At 43.4% G+C, this 20,409-nt stretch overlaps 1 protein-coding gene across 7 annotated transcripts in view; it reads left to right on the plus strand.

The window, feature by feature from the left end:
* FBLN1 (fibulin 1) overlaps positions 1 to 20,409 on the plus strand; it is a 133,782-nt gene that overhangs the window by 1,190 nt on the left and 112,183 nt on the right. For 2 of the 7 annotated variants that reach the window (XM_061582441.1, XM_061582443.1), the window contains exons 1-2: positions 8,162 to 8,187; positions 9,210 to 9,289. The exons of 1 other annotated variant lie outside the window; for it this stretch is intronic. In XM_061582441.1, the coding sequence (XP_061438425.1) occupies positions 8,177 to 8,187; positions 9,210 to 9,289 (91 nt within the window). In that variant the 5' untranslated portion in view covers positions 8,162 to 8,176. Of the gene's footprint in view, positions 1 to 8,161; positions 8,188 to 8,645; positions 8,752 to 8,841; positions 9,290 to 20,409 lie in introns of those variants that run through there. 4 more of the 7 variants (XM_061582442.1, XM_061582446.1, XM_061582445.1 and 1 more) reach the window with 3 other exon arrangements.

Raw genomic sequence — 20,409 nt, forward strand, 5'->3', positions numbered from 1 at the left:
AGATAGCACCTTATTTCCATAGTATGGTTTTTGCAACTGACAACATACATTGAACCATGTGTGTCTGAACCAGGGTTGCCAGGTTCATGGCCTGAGACTGATCCTGTATCTTTAGGAGAAGAGAAAGTCAGCCAAGTACAGGGGTTCTTGCAACATTGTAATGAGAAAAACCACAAGGTGGAATTTTCCCTTCCCCCTGCCCAACTTTTAAAGATACAGAAGCCCTCTTGGAGCCGGGCCTGGCACCCAAGAGGTCTTCTGTATCTTTAAAAGTTGGGCAGGGGGAAGGGAGAATTCCACCTTGTGGTTTTTCTCATTTCAGTGTTGCAAGAACACCTGCATTTGGCTGACTTTCTCTTCTAAAGATACAGGATCAGTCTCAGGCCATGAACCTGGCAACCCTAGTCTGAACTGGTGCTTTCACATGCATAGCCAGAAATAAAAAGAGAGAGAGGCTCAAACATGTATTATTTAGCATTTATATAGTTTTAATATGTTCAACACAGTACAGTTAAATTATCTCAGCGATCCTTACAACTCTGTAAAGTAGGCCAGTAATCATACCTGTATTGTGGATGAAGGGAGGGGTTGTGGTTGAGAGACAGCAGCTTGCCCAAGGCTACCTGAAGTGACCTTACCCTCAGGCTACCTATCTGGTTCATGGCAGAGGGAAGAGGCTTCCTGGTTCACAGGCCAGCTGAGGCTGTTTTCATGTAATAAATACTGAATCTCTGTCTGTCTGTCTCTCTCTCTCTCTCATATTAACATTTGATTGCTGATAATGTGGAGAAGAAAGCAGAGGAGAGACATTTCTAATGTGGATAATCATTCTGGCTGCAAGAGCAGCTTTAAGCCTTTTGTGTAATAATAGTCTCTGTTACTACACTACACTGGCTCTCATAAAAATTGGGATTAAAGAAATCTCAGCCAATTAATCAGTTGATTGACCAATTAAATGTGACATTCTATGGTAATTGAGAAGGGTCCTGAGGGATATAGACTATTGTGGCTCCTTTCATGAGTGGAAAGGGACATCCACAGGTGCAGTAGGAGGACAACCTATAGAAGTCTCCTTGAGGCTGTTGGTGCTGTGCTGAAGGAGACAAAAATGATGTTGGGCAACATTCCCATTGCCCCAGCGTACTCCCAGAATGTTGGTATGTCAAATATGTTTATTGATCCCGTAACCGTTGCAAACAATTGAACAAGCATTAAAACCAGTTGCTCTGAAAACTGCTAATCAGTCAGCATTTTAGCCCTAGTGTCAATAACAATGCTTAAAAATTTGGCAACATTTCAAATGACATAGGGACTGGGTTGAAACTGCTGCTGGTGAATGCCAGGTCGGTGAACAGAAAATCGATGCTCATTCAGGATCTGGTCCTCGATGAGCATGCCGACCTGGCCTGTATTACGGAGACCTGGTTGGATGAAGCTGGGGGGGTTAATCTCTCCCAGCTTTGTCCACCTGGTTTTTCAGTACACCAGCAGGCGAGACCTGGGGGACGGGGAGGTGGGGTCGCAGTGGTCTATCGTGACACCATCCCCCGGACCAGGTGCCCTCTCCCACAGTTCTCAGGGTTCGAGTGTGTGTACTTGAAGTTAGGTGGCCAGGACAGAATAGGGATTCTGTTGGTGTACTGCCCACCCCGCTGCTCCACAGTCTCCCTACCTGAGCTAGCCGGGGTAGTCTCGGGGTTGGTATTGGAGTCCCCTCGGCTTGTGGTACTGGGTGACTTCAACATCCACGCTGAGACTGCTCTGTCGGGAGTGGCTCAGGACTTCATGGCCTCCATGACAACCATGGGTCTGTCCCAAGTATCATCTGGCCCCACTCATGTTGCTAGTCACACCCTCGACCTTGTTTTCTGTGTTGGTTGGGATGACGGTGATCTTGGTGGGGAAGAACTTGCGATGGTCCCGTTGTCATGGACAGATCACTACCTGGTCGGGTTTAGACTCACTGGGACTCAGAACCTCTGCAGGGGTGGGGGACCGATTAGAATGGTCCGTCCCAGGAGGCTGATGGATCCGGATGGTTTCCTGACGGCTCTTGGAGATTTTCCTGTCACCTTGGCAGGCGATCCTGTTGAAGCGCTGGTTGACCTCTGGAATAGAGAAATGGCCAGGGCGGTGGACACTATAGCTCCCGAGCATCCCCTCTTTCGGAGTGGAGCCAAACCGGCCCAATGGTTTTCCAAGGATCTGGTGGTGATGAAACGTGTCAGACGAGGACTAGAGTGACGTTGGCAGAAGACTCGGAGCGAAGCCGATTGATCTTGGGCTAGAGCCTATTTGAAGGCCTACTCCGAGGCAGTCCAGGCTAAGAAGAAATCTTTCTTCTCGGCCTCCATTGCGTCTGCTGGGAGCCGTCCAGCGGAACTGTTTCGAGTGGTTAGGGGGCTTTTAAGTTCTGGCCCCCGTGAGGGTAATTCTGACCACTCAGCAGACCGCTGTCAAGAATTTGCACGGCACTTTGCAGACAAAGTCGCTCAGATTCGCTCCGACCTGGATGCTAAAATTGATACAGTCTCTGAGGATGTAACTTTGGCGCCTGTTTGTCTAATTAAAATGGATTCTTTTCAACTTGTTTTGCCCAAGGATGTGGACAAGATCCTTGGAGCGGCGCGTGCCACCACTTGTGTACTGGACCCTTGTCCTTCCTGGCTCATTAGAAGTACCAGAGGGGGACTGGTTGATTGGGTCAGGGGAGTAGTTAATGCCTCTCTACAACAAGTCAGAATTCCATCATGCTTAAAGGAGGCAGTTATAAGGCCACTGCTGAAAAAGCCCTCCCTGGATCCCTCTTTACTGGGTAACTACCGGCCAGTCTCCAATATTCTATTTCTAAGCAAGATAATAGAGCGGGTGGTGGTCGCCCAACTCCAGAGATTCTTGGATGATACGGATTATCTGGATCCATTTCAATCTGGTTTCAGGCCTGGCTATGGGACAGAGACGGCTTTGGTCGCCTTGGTGGATGACCTATGCAGACAACTGGACAGGGGGAGTGTGTCCCTGTTGGTTCTACTGGACCTCTCAGCGGCTTTCGATACCATCGTTCATGGTATCCTTCTGGGCCGCCTTGCTGAGATGGGACTTGGGGGCACTGTGTTACAGTGGCTCCAGTCCTTCCTGCAGGACCGAACCCAGAAGGTGGTACTGGGGGACTCCTGCTCGACCCCTTGGCCATTGACCTATGCGGTCCCTCAGGGTTCAGTTTTGTCCCCCATGTTATTTAACATTTACATGAAACCACTGGGAGAGGTTGTCCGGGGTTTTGGGGTTCGGTGCCATCAGTATGCCGATGACACTCAACTCTATTTTTCTTTTCCACCTGAAGCCAAGGAAGCCATACAGGTCCTAAACCAGTGCCTGACATCAGTGATGGACTGGATGAGGGCAAACAAGTTGAGATTAAATCCTGACAAAACAGAGGTACTCCTGGTCAGTTGGAGGGCAGATCAAGGAATAGGGATTCAACCTGTGCTGGATGGGGTCACACTCCCCCTGAAGTCTCAGGTTCGCAGTTTAGGTGTGCTATTGGACTCTGCTTTGAATTTGGAGGACCAGATTACTGCTGTGTCCAGGAACGCATTTGCCCAATTAAAACTGGTGCGCCAGCTGCGCCCATTCCTGGACCTGCCTGATCTGACTAGGGTGATGCATGCCTTGGTTACATCCCGCTTAGACTACTGTAACGCACTCTATTGAAGACTGTTCGGAAACTTAAATTGGTACAAAGGGCTGCAGCCAGAGTGCTAACCGGGGCTGGTTACAGGAACCATACAACTCCCCTGTTGCAACAGCTCCACTGGCTGCCAATTTGTTTCCGGTCACAATTCAAAGTGCTGGTTTTGACCTACAAAGCCCTATATGGCTCAGGTCCAGGTTATTTGACAGATCGTATCTCCCTACATGAATCTGTCTGGGATTTGAGATCTTCAGGTGAGGCCCTTCTTGTGCTCCCCACACCTTCGCAAGTACATATGACGGGGACACGAGATAGGGCCTTTTTGGTGGCCGCCCCTAGGCTGTGGAACTCCCTTCTGAGTGAGGTGCGATCAGCGCCTTCCTTGCTGTCTTTCCGGCGACAAGTAAAGATTGTTTTATTTCAACGGGCATTTGGGATAGAGAACGACCAGGATTAAGTGTCATAGGATTGGTGACTACATTTTATGATCTTATTATTTTAAATTGTCCCTTGTTTTTAACGTATGTTTTATGGTTTTAATTTTTCTCATAGTTTAATTCTATTTTAATTGTATACTTTTGTATGTTTTAATGGTGTTGTTTTTTAGTTGTAAGCCGCTCTGAGTCCTATTGGAAAAAGGGCGAGGTAGAAATAAAGTTTATTATATTATTATTATTATTATTACAGCTTAAACACACTTTCAAAAGAACTTGATTGGCTCAACCAGGAAATCTTTCCAAAATGGGATGCAGCAGCCTGACCCTCGTACCCTTATAAAAAAAATTGCAGTACAAAAGCATGTGTACTATAGAGCACTCCCAGAATGAAGGGAAAGTACTGCATCCCTGGAGCTGGGGTACTGATTTTCCCTCCCACCCCCCAAAATGGGGGGGAAGGCTGGAGAAATGCTGCCCTCTCCAACCTTTGGTTTTGCTGATATGAGTCTGGCAGGACTTTGGATGTGGCGATTCCTCTGCCTCAGTTCTCCCCCACTCCCTTTAGATCGCTGTTATTCTATATACATTTGCATATAAATTCAGCATTAATTCTGATGTAAAATACTTTTTAACATGATACATCCATCACAGCAGGCACCATTTTAGAATAAGCATCGTCTGATGTTTGACAAGAGAGAATGCATCTTTTAAGGTCTTGGGTGCCATGTGTAATGTTTGTTTTGACCTACCGTTATTGACATTTTTGAAAAAACTACTGCTGTTCAGTAATTAATCTGGGGTGACCTTTAGAGTTTTATAAATTAATATAGCAGATTTACCAACCAAATCTTGCAGCCCTAATAACTTTATTTACAGGCTACCTATGTTCCCCTATCATCTGAACTGGCCCTGTGCAAATGTAATTTGCCAGTGTAATTGTAGAAATGTAGTAAGAGGATAATTTACTTTCATTTGCAGATTGCCTTCTCAGGCTAGTCCTCTGTAGATACGCCTACACTTTTTTGTTTTTGTAGTGATATCAAGAGCAATTTTATATTATTGAATTTGTTAAAGCTCAAGTATTTGGGTTTGGAATGAAGTAAGACTGAATACAAACAAAAGTGACCAGTGTTGGCAGGCATGAGGCTGCCGCTTCCTGATGATTGATTTATCTGGAAAATTATTCCCTGTGCATTCCTTTCACATATACTTACTGGAAATGATGCCTGACTCCTAGTTTAAGCAACTGCACTCCATATTTCCTGTAGTGTGTAAGCTGCCAGGTATGAGATAAATTAGCCAATCAAATGTATGATTGGCTTTAAAGTTAATCATACCCATGCCATTTTTAAACATATGTACTGTAGTCTCCCTCTGAGGTTTGGTAACCATAATAGTGTCAGACCCTGCTACTCAGAGGGAAGGCACCTGGCTGATGAAAAAAAATGAAATGGACTGCCTTCAAGTCGATTCTGACTTATGGCAACCCTATGAATAGGGTTTTCATGGTAAGCGGTATTCAGAGGGGGTTTACCATTGCCCAGGGTGGTAATTGGCAGATGGGGAGGGGGAGCCTAGGAATAAATGGTAGAGGAAAGGGACAGTGCCTGGCAGATCAGGAGCCAGATCCTGGCTCTGCTTGGTGGCTCAGCAGTGGACATGGGGAGCAAAAACTTTCAAAGCCAAGCAGAATTGTCTGGCTCTTGGTTCCGGCATCTCACCCTGCAGTATGAAACAGTAATCAACAGTATAATTTCAAGGCATTTTATTTCATCACACACAAAAAAGTTATTAGAAGCCCAGCCTGAAGAGAGTTTTCATGCATAAATGGCAGATACCCTGCAAGTTTCACATGAAGTAAAGGAGCTAATATTGGAAGCAAACTGAGTAAAGGCAACAGAGAACAATTTCCATTAAGTCACCGTTCTGGCTGAAGGTTTATTTTATTGTTGCTTCTGCAATAGTTCAACTTTACCTCTAAATGGTTTCTCTTTGGATAGAGCCAGCAGTAACAGAATGGAGGGCAAATGCCCTGTGAAGATTTGGGCTGAGGTGGTAATGAATGCATTTGTTTTTCTCCTTTAAAAATGAGCACTCAGGTCTGTGCTATTTTTATTTGTATAGCGCGGCAACAAACACATAAGCAAACTTCTGAAAATTAGGTCTGCCACATCTCAGGCTTAGACTGGAAATTTCAGGGGTTTAGTTTCCTTCTCAGGATCTCAAGGACCAGGAGTTAAATTTCAGCATGAGCAGCAAACTATTTTCACAAATCCCATTCCCTAACTATCTCCCTATTTTAAGGGTTAGCCTCTACCCCTTTTCCCCACCATGTTCTTCCAGTCTCACTTACTGTTTCTCTTAGTGAAAAAAAATTGAAAGACCTAATAAATGTATTTTGAAAACATGTGGGAAAAAGGGCAAGAATCCTGTTCTGAAGATGATGTGATGACTGACTCCACCTCTTGTATCTGGCAACACGCTTGAGTGCTCAAGCTGTGCTCCCTGAGCCTGAGGAAGTCTGGCATCGAGAATATGAAAATGGAAATGGATACCTTTGCATAAAATTGAAAATACATCCACGTATGCAATGCCAGTGTGTGCTTGTACCAGTTGAGTTGCTCAGAAAGGCATGGTAGCCAATGTAGTGGCACCGGCTTGGCCTGCGTGGTGAGAAGGTGAAGAGGCAAGCAAACCAGCTAGCTCAGCACCCCCTTCTTTGGTCCTCACTGCTACCACCAAAAGGATATATTTATTCCCTGGCTATCTCCACTAAACAGCCTTTGGAACTTATTTTCTGGCCCAGCCAACTCTCTGTACTGGGCAATGTGGCAAAAGTAAACCAAAACAGAGTTAGCTTCTGTTAAAGCTTTTTGTAAGGTAGTACTTTAAACATCTATTGTTTAGGGAAAAAACCCACTAATTTCAAAACAGTTTAAAAAAATCAATTTATACCTAGCATATACTAGACTGCCCTACACAAATACAAGTTTCTGGCCATATCAATTCACCTTTTTGCTATTTCTGGAGTCTGGGTCTACTGCAACCCTCTGGCTTCTTTCCTCTTTCTCCAACATGCTTTAACTACTTCTGTTTATCAGCTTCACTTTATATACGTTATTTTCCTTGCCCACCCAGCTGTTGTGGTTGGTGCCCGTTAGGACTGGTAGGGCAGAAGGCAGAGAAGTCAACAGTAGGTGGAGGTAGAGGCACCCAATTCTAGTGTTGTCTGCCATCTTCCTCCCTGCTGAGTTCTACAATGGCGACACTGAGTTCCTGCTGGGAGGAAGGGTGGGATATCAACCAATCAATCAATAAAAGAGGAAGCTATCAGCCAGTGCTGCCACCTCTTGGACTGGAAGTAACTAAGAAGGCAGGATGGTAGGGGCTGACTGTGGGTGGGGGCAGACTGAGGCTGGTAGGGCAGTGACCCATTCACCCTAAAGGACCAGGCTCCACTGCCTGCCAACCTCTTGGCCACTCAGTTCTGGTTTTGGTTCTCTGTACCTTAGTTGTTAGCTTTATTCCCCCCTCCTTTTATGTCAGTTTTATGGTCTGAACCTTTGACCCTCCTGGTCAGCACAGCCTCTAAGCAAAATGGAAAGCAACCCTTTTACAGCCCAAAAACAAAACACAAAATTGCTAAGATAGTTTTGAGCCTTCACAGTCAAGACATAAATATTTGGGTAAAAAAATAGAAGGCAACCCTTAGCCAAATTGATTAGATACTGGGGACAAACAGGAGAGGCAAATGATCCCTTCATGCATTATAATCAACCCAAAAGCTGGCCACTGCTGCAGAATGCTGGATGAAGTGGATGCTGGTCTGATCTAGCAAGACAGTTAATAGTACTCTAAGACATAATGGGTTAGTTCTCTAACTAAACTATTAAACTGGCTAACTAAAACATATTTGGGCTTACTGGTTTAAGATTAAATGTTTACATAGAAAATACAGTTTTGTATATAATTGACTGCTGGCCACTTGTGATGCTATAGTCAAGTTCTGTGTAAATGGGGAAACACAGAACACTCTTAAGGATTGATGTGGAAGGGGTGAGTAAACCGCACGTGCAAGCAGGGAACTTTTATCCTCAGAGGGGGCCAAGCAGTATTATTGAAATAACATTTGACCCTCAGTTAATCTAATCCTCACACAAACATCACAACAGGAGGTAGATTGATGGGCTGCAGACCAGTTCCTCTTTTTGACCAAAGATCATGCTGCACCTTGTTTAAGATAAGAATGAGATACCGTTTAAGTTAGTTTGCTTTAATTAGAAAAAGTTAGTATTGCTTCCTTTGTCTCCATTTTTATTTCAGATTTTGTCTTGGCTATTAAGATATATGTGCATACTTATTATATTATAAATAAATACATCAATAAATAAAATGATACATATTAGGATTACATACATATTATATGTATGTAAAGTTCATATTATTTAATTGCAACGTTAGTGGGGCCCACCCCTTTTTAAAGAAGCAGAAGCAGAATTCAGAACTTTAGGACAATCTGTAGGAAGAAATGAGACTTAAAACTTTCCGCTGGACAGCTAGGAAGTGGTCTTGGCTTTTCCGGCACGCTACTGCTTGTATGCGTGGGGGTTTGCGTTCGCTGTAGGTATTTCGAGAATTCCCTTTCTGTTTGGAAGGGGAAGTCTGAACAAACAGTATTAGCTGCTAGGTTGTCTCCAAAGGTTCTTAAATTGGGGGGGGGGAAGAGAGAGACTTTGTAATAAGAAGAAAGGGGGGGGAGGACCACCCCTAGATCTAACAGATGACTTTTAAAAGGCCCTGCCTCCAGGCTGTGTTTTGCTTAAAACGTCTGCAAGCGGGATAATTGAATGGCAGGCGGGCGGGCGGAAAATTAACTCTTTGTAAAATTGCTTTGCGGGGGGTAATCCTTCCCGGCTGTTTCTTTCTCAACCGTTCTTGAGCGGCTAGGACAACTTATAGCGTGGTAGGAACAAAAATACAAAATAAAAAAAGATTGCCAGAGAGAAAGCGTGTGTTTTCAATCACTCCCTGGGGATTCTGTGCTGTTTTTCCCGGGATTTTACTTTTTCTCGCTACAGACTGATGGACGATCTCCGCTGGATCCAACTTCTGCGGCTTCTCCTTTTTCTGGCTTCATTGCCTTTGTATGGTGGACAAGGTAAGGAAATAGCCGCAATGCTGCGAGATGTTTGGACTGCATGGAGAAGACTGGCTCCTCCGCATGCCCCCCCCTCCACCAGTTGTAAATGCGTAGAAGCCGGTTCTTGAAGACAACTAGTACCGGACAAACGAGTCTGCTCTCATGAAAAAGACTTTGGGGGTGTGTGTGTCTTCTAATCTTTTGAGCATATGAGGCTGGGGGGGAGTAGAGATTAAAGCCCACGGACATTGGGTTGTTGTGAACGTTACTTTCTTGCAACTAAACTGAACTGAACGATCCTGCCAAAAATGAGCACCTTTTAAATGTAATTGAGTTCGATGGGACTGAATCATACCAGTTTTTCTTGTTTAAAACTTTGGCTTACTTGAAGTTATACATCATGGATCCCATGTTGCTGTGATAACGTTTAAATGTGGGTGGTCATGGGGGACGGGTGGATTTTGTGGGACATTATGAGGTCAGTGCTGCTGACATGGGCTGTGGTGCAGCAGAATGAGATGGTACTACCAGGCTGAGGTGTTAAAATACGGGTTTATGGAAATCATGTGTTTGATCACTCTTTTGCATTAACTCCCTGCAAATAGAACACCCACATAGTGGTCAAAAAGCTAGGCTAGAACTATTCTCACTAATGTGCTAGTTTTCTTAATGCTTTTTTTTAGCCTAACTGCATGGGGTGGGGAGTGAAAGTGTGTGTGTGTGAGTGAGAGAGAGAGAGACTGACTGACTGAATGAGTGTGTGTGCTGTGTGAGGGAAGCAATATATGTGGGTATGCATGTGTGTGAATGGGTGGGTGTGTATATGAGAAAAAGAGTGTGGGTGGCCTCACCCACCATTGGCATATGGCTCCTGAAAAGTTAGCCACAAGGGAATGTGGCCCTCAGGCTGAAAAAGGTTTCCAGTCCCTAATTTACCTTGATGTAAGTGAATAAGGCTGATTAAAGTATAATCTGGTTTGGTCATTTAGTTTTCATGTGATCATCCGCAGGAGTATGAGTGATAGACACATGGTTACTGTGATTTAGATGATCCTGACATGTGTGCCATCTTGAGTTCTTGTCTAGTAGACATGCAGGTTACAAACTAAATAAAAGAAAAGAATATGATGGTGTGTAAGAATCACCGGGCCAATAAATTTTTGTAAATTGAAAAAGAGCTGCCATTTTTTTCTTTAAAAAAATTACAGGTGATATTAATACTTCAAATAAACTTGTCCATTGATTTCAATGGGGCTGCTCTGAGTATGGCTAACATTGGATCACCCTGTATGCCACAAATGACTTAATAAAAATGCATGTGTGGGTGGGTCGGCTAGCCAGAACAAAATAATATAGGCTTTTTAAAGACCAATTCCAGGCAATCCTAGTGCAACCCTCAAACTGGACCATGCATAAAGTTTTTTCGGGGGGGGGAAGGAAGTGGACTGCCTTCCAGTTGATCCCAACTTATGGCAACCCTATGAGTAGGGTTTTCATGGTAAGTGGTATTCAGAGGAGGTTTACCATTGCTGTCCTCTGAGGCTGAGAGACAGTGACTGGCCCCAGGTCACCCAGTGAGCTTCATGGCTGATAGTTTGAAGGGCTGACATTAATTCATATGTAGATTAGAACATAAGAAGAACCCTGCAGGATCAGGCCAGTGGCCCATCTAGCTCAGCATTCTGTTCTCATGCTGGGCAACCAGATGCCTGTGGGAAGCCTGCAAGAAGGACCTGAGTGCAACTGCATTCTCCCCTCTTGAAATTTCCAGCAACTGGTTTTCAGAGGCTTACCACCTCCAACAATGGAGGCAGAACACTGTGCTTGATAGCCATAGATTGAAGTTGGTGGCCATCACTACATCTTCTGGGATCAAATTCCATAGTTTAACTATGCACGGTGTGAAGAAGTATTTCTTTTTGTGTATCCTGAATCTTTTTACATTCAGCTTCATTCGCTGTCCACGAGTTCTAGTATTATAAGAGAGAGATTACTTTCATGATGCCAGTCACACAATTTGCAATTAATGATCCAGCTGTTAGCTCTTTTGGCCAGCATATTGCTATTATATCTTTACAACATGAATCATTTAACGTCTGCACGGGAAGTCTGTCTTGCTATAAATATGGCACATTTCCAACATTCCATCCCACTCTCCCAACATTACTGTTGTATTTTGGCATGACCAAGCAACAGAACCCAAGCTGCGGTTTTAGGAGAAGGGTTTGAAGATGAGAGTAGGTTTGATTCTCAAAAACTGAGGTCACCAGGAACAGGACAGGGTTAGAGAACCTGGTCAACATGAGTGCAGCTTCCAACTTTCTTTTGAGTAGCTGCAGTTCATTCCTATGAGAAAATCTAAATACTTAATTGAGACAATGTTGTGATAGGAACAAAATCTCCACACTACCCCGGACAGGAGGTAGCCAACGCTCCACTGCAACTATGGCAGTGCTCCTGCTTTTCCTTCTGACTTGCCTTACACACCATCACATTCTGGGGCCACACACATGTCTGTCACAACTACCTTTAGAACCTTCCTCTCCCAAATCCTTTGCTAGTTTTAAATAAAATTATGTTCAGATAGGAAAGAATGATTGGAAATACACATATTTTGATGTGATCTATCCAAACCCAAGATTTTTTTAAAAGCTTCACTGAAAGCAGTTGGAAAGATGGAAATAGATGCTTAAATATTTTACTATTGAAATGAATGGGTGAAATGAATAGGAGTTTTGGCAGGACTTCACCTTTTTGAAGTGGAGATATTAAAATGGCAAGATTGCCAAAAGACTTGTAAGGGGAAATTTGTGTTATTCATAACATTAAGTAATTGTTATGTGTGTTTGGGCACAAAATGAATAAATGCAATTTGTTGGAATTGCATAATATTATTGATAACCTCAGTGCATAGATATTGCTGGTCCGACTGACAAGGGAAGGATTCAATAATACAGCATTACTATAGTTCATATGGTTTATCTGTTATTAATGGGAAAGGGTTGAAATGGTGAGTTCTGTGTGACTTAATCCTACTTAAGAAAGAAGCTTAGAATTAATAAGTTTTCAGACTAACTACAGTGTAGTTCCAAAAGACCATGGAATCTTGACTCCTACTAAGGTGCTGTTTATGCCATCTCCCAACTATATGGGAGCTACATATCCATGAGTGGCTTCCCTGCAACTGGGAGAATGTTTTAAGTGACCCAATTGTGTAGTGGAGGCAGATCATAAGTGTCCCAACCATGTAGCTTATATTCCGCTGGGGGAAGTGCCAATTTCATGGGAAAGACTCTTGTGACTGGCCCTTCCTATATGGCTGGACTGCTTAAATGTTCTGGATATGCAAGAGCCACACTCATATTAGCTATTCTTATGTGGCTGGGAGAACGTTGGAAAAGGAATACTGTGTGGATTATCTTCAGTCTGAAAGCTACTGCAAGAATTCATGTGGTTCCTGTACCCAGTGTATCCTTTGACTGTGGGCTCATAAAGACAACTGGATTTTCTTCAAGAAACATTGATTTCTTTTTGCATTCATTCACCAAATGGTGGACATCCAGTGGGGCTAAGTTGTCTGAACAGTCCAACAAGCAATGGAAGAGAAGTTAGAGCTGTCAGTTGTGGTCAGCATCGCATAAACCTTTGATGGCAGAAATTCTGGAAAGGGATTTGTTATTGCATTACTGCTGTATGGTTTCATTTCTCTAAAACATCTGGTGCCAAAGAAATGGGCATGATAAGTAATATCTATTGTATCACCCATGTTACTGTCTCTTTCCTTGTTTCATTATTTTTCTGTGCCCAGTTCATACATTCTTGGAGCCTGTGCCATTAGTCACATGGCAGAAGGGCAACATCTTCTCTCAGTGCATAACAGCTAGTGTGAACCAGGGATTTCTCATAAGACCCAATCAAACAGAGGCCCAGTTTACACCATCAGGAGATTGTGTGGACTGCCTAGTATACATTTGGTGTTATCTGTGTGGTGCAAAGGAGGAAGAGCGTGGCCCTGGTGAATGTATGAAGAAAGGTTAGGTATTATGTATGTGCTTTCTCAGGGATGGGGAACCTATGGCCCTCCAGATGCTGTTGTTCTCCAACTCTGTAATCTCTAACCATTGACCATGCTGGCTGGGGCTGGTGGAAATTGAGTCCAGCAATGTCAGGAGAGCCACAGGTTCCCCATCCGTGCTGTATGTGGAATATAAGGGGGGAGCCAGCATTTTTATGGACGAAACTGTGATTCCTTTAAGATTAAAAACACAAGTGGATTCTCAGGGTTACAATAACTCAAACAATGCCTTCAAAACTCGCACACCTGAATCCACTGGCTTATGGAAGGGACTAGAGAATGCCTTCCTTTGGTTCTGTGTTCCCAGATGGCAGATGAAGCTGAGTGTTCTTTCTAACAGGGTTGGAGAAGCAAAGCTTCTAGCAGCTGCTCCTCCCTGGCTGATGGATGGGCCCAGGCTGGTCTTCCCTCTGTTGTCATGATCTTCCTGAGAAGCAAGGCCTACAGCCTAGTAGGGGCCCTTGGTCACGTGCTGGGACATTAGAAAATCTCAATTCAGTTATTAGGGCCAACCAAAAACCACTAAGTACGGTGTGTAAGCTTTCATGTTTACCAGGAACTGAGGAGGCATTTTGCAGACTTAATTTAGGTTAGGCTGTGGCTAGGGCAAAACAATCTCAGGTGCAACAAGGTATGCTGGGACAAAGAAACAATGGCAGTTCTTCCTTTGAAAATGTACAATCCAACAGTTATTCAGATCTCTCTCAAGCACTAATTTAAACTTGCGGGTTGCTTGTCAGGCAGAAAACTGAAGTAAAGTAAAATGTGCAGTCCTTGTATTACTAAGGTTGATGATTAATTCTAGTAATTTCTGTGATCCCACCAAGTTTGCTTTATGTGATGAATGTTATAGTATCAGTATTATTTATGCTCTTAGAATACAACTGGAAAAGGTCCACGCACCATCTAGCTAGAGTCTAGAACCATTGAAAGAAGAGCTGTACAGTGCCAAGAATGTCTTGCACTTCAGGAAAAAGGAAAGAAAGCTCCTTCCTGTTTTTTTGAAACCTAAGATATTCTTGCAGTGGCGCTGCTCCGGGGGGAGACGAGGCTCCTTTCCTCCCCATGGTACCATATGGTGGGAGGAGGAGAGGTTCTCTGCATGTGTGCCTCCCTGCCTGTGTGCTGCATGTGTGGTGATTGTGTGGGCGGGGGGGAGGGAGAGGAAGAGTCTTGGGCTTTTGTCCATACCCACTCCAGGCATGCAATACTCAGTGTGGCCTTTGAACTAAAAAAGATTGTCACTCCTGAGCTAGACTAATTTGTTGTGGAGTGTAGATAGGCTTCCCATAGGCCAACCCTAAGATCAGAACTGAAATGGACTGGCTGGTCTTGGGCAAGTAACTGTGGCTGTGAACACACTAGTTGCCTACAGGAAATCGTTTCCATTGGCTGTACCTGGAGGGGGAATGGGTTGATCTGCCAATCAGTTGTGAAATCTCTTTGAAGCTGATTGTTTTAAAAATGCACCCAAGCTGCTCCCACCAGGTTTTACAGTAAAAAGGGGTGCAGTTTGACTAGCGTTGTGTGCTCCCATTTTCAGAAAAGAGAGGTGGAGGTGCACTGGAACCGGCAGAACAGTGAGTGTGTTTCTACCCTATCTCTCAGTCTAATCTACCTCACAGAGGTATTACGAATCCAGGTAAAATTAATGATACGTACAATTTATGTTCTAGTGCACTTGAAATGCTTAAAGAACTTTGCGTTCATTCTCAGTAAACTTTACTATTGTGTGGAATGGACTGCCTTCAAGTCGATTCCGACTTATGGTGACCCTACAAATAGGGTTTTCATGGTAAGCGGTATTCAGAGGGGGTTTACCATTGCCTTTCTCTGAGGCTGAGAGGCAGTGACTGGCCCAAGGTCACTCAGCGAGCTTCATGACTGTGTAGGGATTCGAACCCTGGTCTCCCAGGTCGTAGACCAACACCTTAACCACTAAACTTATGGCTTCCACATTACATAGCCACTATGCTAACTAAAGACTACATAGCACATTTGTCATATAAGGAACTCGACAGTTCTTATTCTGTTCTGACAGCTAACAACCTGATAAGGTAGATTAAAAGTTTCCACTTCATAAGTGGATATCTGAGGTTTATAATCAGTGATTAAGTTGATACTGAATTATGTTGAAACCTACTGTTGTCCACTGCAAAATACATGCTCTCTGTGTTTTAACTTTAACCCTTTGATTAAATGTGTTATGACAATCTAGAATCTGCTAATCGAATTTGATCTGTGGCAGAATGTAGTGAACTTGAATTAATGTAGCCTAGCTATTACTGAGTGCTGGAAACCTAGTGTGCCACAAGGCTCCTTTGAGCTCTAAGCACCCATTCACAGAGGAAACTATCTGTTGCATCTTTGCATGATTCCCTGCTCTGTCATTGGCTGTTTTCCACCAGCTTGCATGCAAATGGATGATTTTGCCATGTCTTTGCTTTGGGGGTGATTGAATTATCCAATCGCTCACATAGCAGAGATGCTGCGGAATTATGCAGCCTCAGAGGATGTTGACTATTGCATTTATGCATGAGTTCCTATTCCAGCTGACCTTACTCCTGGCATGTGCAAAATGGTGACTGGCTGACACAGAATATGGTGTGGCCCCCCTGAAGTTGTGTAATTCCTACACTTATCTCCTCCAAAAGGAAATCTCTTCAGTTATGAAAGTGAGGCATGTCTCTTGAATTTTTGGAAAGCAGTGTGCCCCAGGTATTTTAGAATCTTGGACTGGTGTATGTATACTTAATAATCTGGCTGGCTTTTTGATACATCTGGGTACTTAAAAGAGCCAGTTTAGTAATATTGCTAAGTAACCATCTGGAAATGTGTGGATTGAGATGGTTTGTAACAGGACAAGATTCCAATGACCTTGTGCAATTGTGTTTTTTGAGGCTATGATTTGTCCCTGCATCTACTACAGTAGTAAATTTTATGTGAGTTTCTTGCATTTGGGTTAAGGCTTGACCTTTTACGGAGTCTGTGGCATGTTGTTTTTCCAAGCTGAGTGAAATGGAGCTGAAACAAGAAAATAGACCAAACAAACTGGAAAACCTTCAGAAATCTTTGAGCTGTTGCCTTTAATGTTTTGACGGAAAATGTTACTGAAAAGATTAGGAATAAGACTGTCTTATTCAAGGGGTCCCAATGTTTATTTCACACAAAGTAGTTCTATTTTTTTAAAATGCTGTAATCTTAAAATTCTAATGATTAAATTTGTCTTCTTTATTAAAGTGCCATTAGTGTACACTGTGCTTTATACAGAGTAACAGAAGCAAAAGAGGAAGTTAACTTCATCTAGGACAGCCTTTCCCAACTAGTGGGCCACCAGATGTTGTTGGACCACAATTCCCATCTTTCCTAACCATTGGCAATGCTGGCTGAGGCTGATGGGAGTTGTGGTCCAACAACATCTGCTGGCCCACTAGTTGGGAAAGGCTGATCTAGGAGTTTGCTATCTGAATTTTTAGACAACAGGAAAAAGGGAGGGAGGGATATGCACAACTAGTCAGAGGAACTTGTCTCCATAGGAAATGAAGACTAATCAAGCAAATGGTTTCTCCAAAGTCGTAGGTTTTGAGCCTGGGTATGAAGGGAATAACTACTCTAGAGTCTAGATCAGCCTTTCCCAACCAGTGTGCCTCCAGATGTTGTTGGACTACAACTCCCATCTTCCTGACCATTGGCAATGCTAGCTGAGGCTGCTGGGAGCTGTGGTCCAACAACATCTGGAGGCACACTGGTTGGGAAAGGCTGGTCTAGATAGATAAAGAGCTGGCAAAAGGGAAAATATGTGAGTTGTTTAAAGGAATTAGAGGTCTTTGGGCTGCTGATGGTGGTAGAGCTGGAGAAACAAAGCTTATGGGCAGAGACATTGTAGACTATGGCCCCATATGCACTGTGTCTTTAAAGCATCATTATCCCACTTTAAACAGGCATGGCTTCACCCAAAGAATTCTGGGAATGGTAGTTTGTTAAAGGTGCTGAGAGTTGTTAGAAGATCCCTATTCCCTTCACAGAGCTACAATTTTCAGAGTGGTTTAACAATCAGCTCCTCTTCCCAGTGAACTCTGGGAATTGTAGGTCTATGAGGAGCATAAGTGTTTTCTAACAACTCTCAGCACCCTTGAGAAATGACAGTTCCCAGAATTCTTTGGGGAAACAATGGACGTTTAAAGTATTATAACACTACTTTAAATGCGTAGTGCAGATGAAGCCTGTGAAGGCAGAGAGGGGTGGGGGCATGGCAAGGCCTTGAAGGACTTAAATGTAAAATTAAGGAATAGATAGGAACTCAGCATAGGGATTTAAGAAGAAATGTTGCATGACTAGGACAAATGAGCGGAATGATGTCAGCTTGTTGACAGGCCTGCCTTTTTAATTACTGAATGAAAATGGATAGTGATTATTCAAGATACAGAGCTATTGGGCAATTAAAGAATATATTGTTAACGTCTGCATTTTAAATAATTGAATACATAATTGTACTGCCAGATATGGTTGTCATTTGAGATACTGAAGGAAGCATAAGATAGTTTCAAAAAATAAATTGTGAATTACTGTTCATGTTGGAACTTAAGTCATAGATTTGATTAATCTATTGATTTGCAGGTCTCCCAAATTGAAGAGCTATAAAACTGCTTCTCTAGTGACTATAGATGAGTGTTCTGTCAGATTTCAAGCATAATTGGGTCTGACAATGGGCTTTGTTGTTTTCCTTTCTGTATTGCCCTTAACCCACCTGTTACATGAAATGTCTTAATATTTTCTGAAATGGAATAGGGTTAGAATTATGCTCAACAGGTCCCTATGTTCCCTGCTCAACCTGGATTTAAAGCCAGGGTTTGAAGTTGGTTAACAACCTCTGGTTAAAAGAAAACCTGAATAGCCAGGTTAACACATGTGCTGCTGTATCCATAAGCATAAAGGGGTGGATGGGTTAACTTTGTGGAGGAAAGGGCTTTGGGTGGGGGTGAGAGTGCAGTTTTGTGGCCGGATGTTAATTACAGTTAAGAGACAAGCAGGTATGCTGGTTCCTTAGGGCAAGTACGGGAAACCTGTGACGCTCCAGATATTGTTGGACTCCAACTCTCATCAGCCCCAGCCAGCCTCACCAATGATAAGGGATTATGGGAATTGTAGCACAACAACATCCGGAGGGCCAGAGATTCCACATGCCTATTTCATACGTTCATAATCTTAAAGTAAAAAATGGGCTGGAGGATCAACAGCTTCACACAGCAGATGGCCAAGGCAAGGGCAACACCCATCGTTTTTCACCAAGAAATTATTTGGGTTTGATGGAAGAGTGGATCGGTGGTATAAGTAGTTAATTCCTTTCCTGTGCCATTTGTTCCATTTCTTGGCAGTCTAAATCTCTTCATCAGCACTCTCAGCTGCCAGTGCTTGGGCCCTCAGGCTTGAGCATTCTCCCCACAACTCCCAGATCCTCAGTGCCTAAGCCCCTTTCCTCCACGTTACTGCCTGCCTTCCAAACTGCCCTCATGTACCAAAGCTTCTCGCCCTCCCATCCTGCCTGCCTGAACATTGTTAGACCTGTTCACTGGTTTCTATCCACGTGTGGAGAGAATGTGTCGAAAGAGAAGTGGAACTGTCTTCAACAGCTATGGACCCACCACTCTCATCGCTGACATCTGTGCACTCAGCACAACATTTGAAAGTGCTAGGTTGCTGATTGTGAGGATAGCCTATATGCGTACAGTTTTATGAGCATAAGCTTCCCTTTCAGACATTGTACCAAATGGATGGATGTTGAGGCAAGTCCAGTGAGTATTGTCCAGCTCCTTCTCCATATTTGCTGTATATGTGGGCTGAGGTAGGGAGTGGAGATGGGATGAATGAATGGGACTACCATAATTCCAGGTTTCTTTCTCTACTGGTACTATGAAATGGCACAGTCCATATTATTCACTCATGGTTGACACAGGTGTCAAAGTTTCATTTGCAAACTTAAATGGAAGGGGCTAGTACTGAGGTATGTAATAGTAAGTACATTAGTCCAGCAGCCCCATTGACCTACTAAAGGCATTGCTTTCTCACCTAAAGATGGTTTAATAATTTGGGCAGAGTGTGGTAGGCAAGGAACCACTTATTTACTCACCTTATGGAGAATTATATTTCTCTCTGGGAAGTGTAATGAATCCCAATTCTTTTCCTGAGCTTGGAGTTGGGGAGTGGAGTGGGTGATGGTCACTGCAGTGAAAACATAATTCTCATGTGTTCAGTAAATGTCCATAGAGAAGCACAAGGTTAGGGGCAATTACCCCCCATCCTCCGGCCACCTTTCCACTTACCTGTGGGTTATGTTCTGAATGTTTTGGAAGCCCAAATGGATGTGTTATGAGGACGTATTTGTGTGTGCTGTGATTTGAATGCACTCTAAAGCTGAAGACTGTGCCATCCACTATTGGGGGAGGGGCAGCTCCTAGTAACCACAAATTTTGGTCGGCTATTAGGTTGGCCTGAACTTGTGGAGCCCTGGTAGTATGAGTAAGGCTCCTGATCCTTTTGTTTGCAGTATTACTATAATGTGCAAAGTTTTGTTGGACATGTTCAACAGTATATGATGGACTATGAAATCATTGCAGGAGTAGCATTAGGTACAAAATACAAATGTGTGCTTTTTCCTGTCTAGACTTTTATCTCAGCCTAGATTGTAGATTCAGGTCATCTGATCAGTTTCAACATCTGATACATAACAAAAATAGTCTAGGAATTTTGACATAAGAATTGCAGTGGAATATTAGTTTTGTAATTATATAAAAAAGGAAGACAGCTCTAATAATGATTACTGACATCTTCCATATTACACAATTTGTAGCTACTTGACTCTCTAATCCAGTGTCACTGAAATTCTTCCAACTTAAACTTTGGCCAGCCAAGACAATGCTTTGAGCCAGTTGTAAGACTGCCATAGTTCTTAAAAAAAAACCCACCTTAAATCACTTGTGTTCCTTATCTTGCAATTCACTTATTAGCTTGCTGCAAAGTATCTGCAATGTTTGTTTATGCGCTGTTGGTTGTCCACTAGATTGGA

The sequence above is a fragment of the Rhineura floridana genome, chromosome 8 (assembly GCF_030035675.1).
Source record: "Rhineura floridana isolate rRhiFlo1 chromosome 8, rRhiFlo1.hap2, whole genome shotgun sequence".
In the NCBI taxonomy this organism is placed as follows: domain Eukaryota; kingdom Metazoa; phylum Chordata; class Lepidosauria; order Squamata; family Rhineuridae; genus Rhineura; species Rhineura floridana.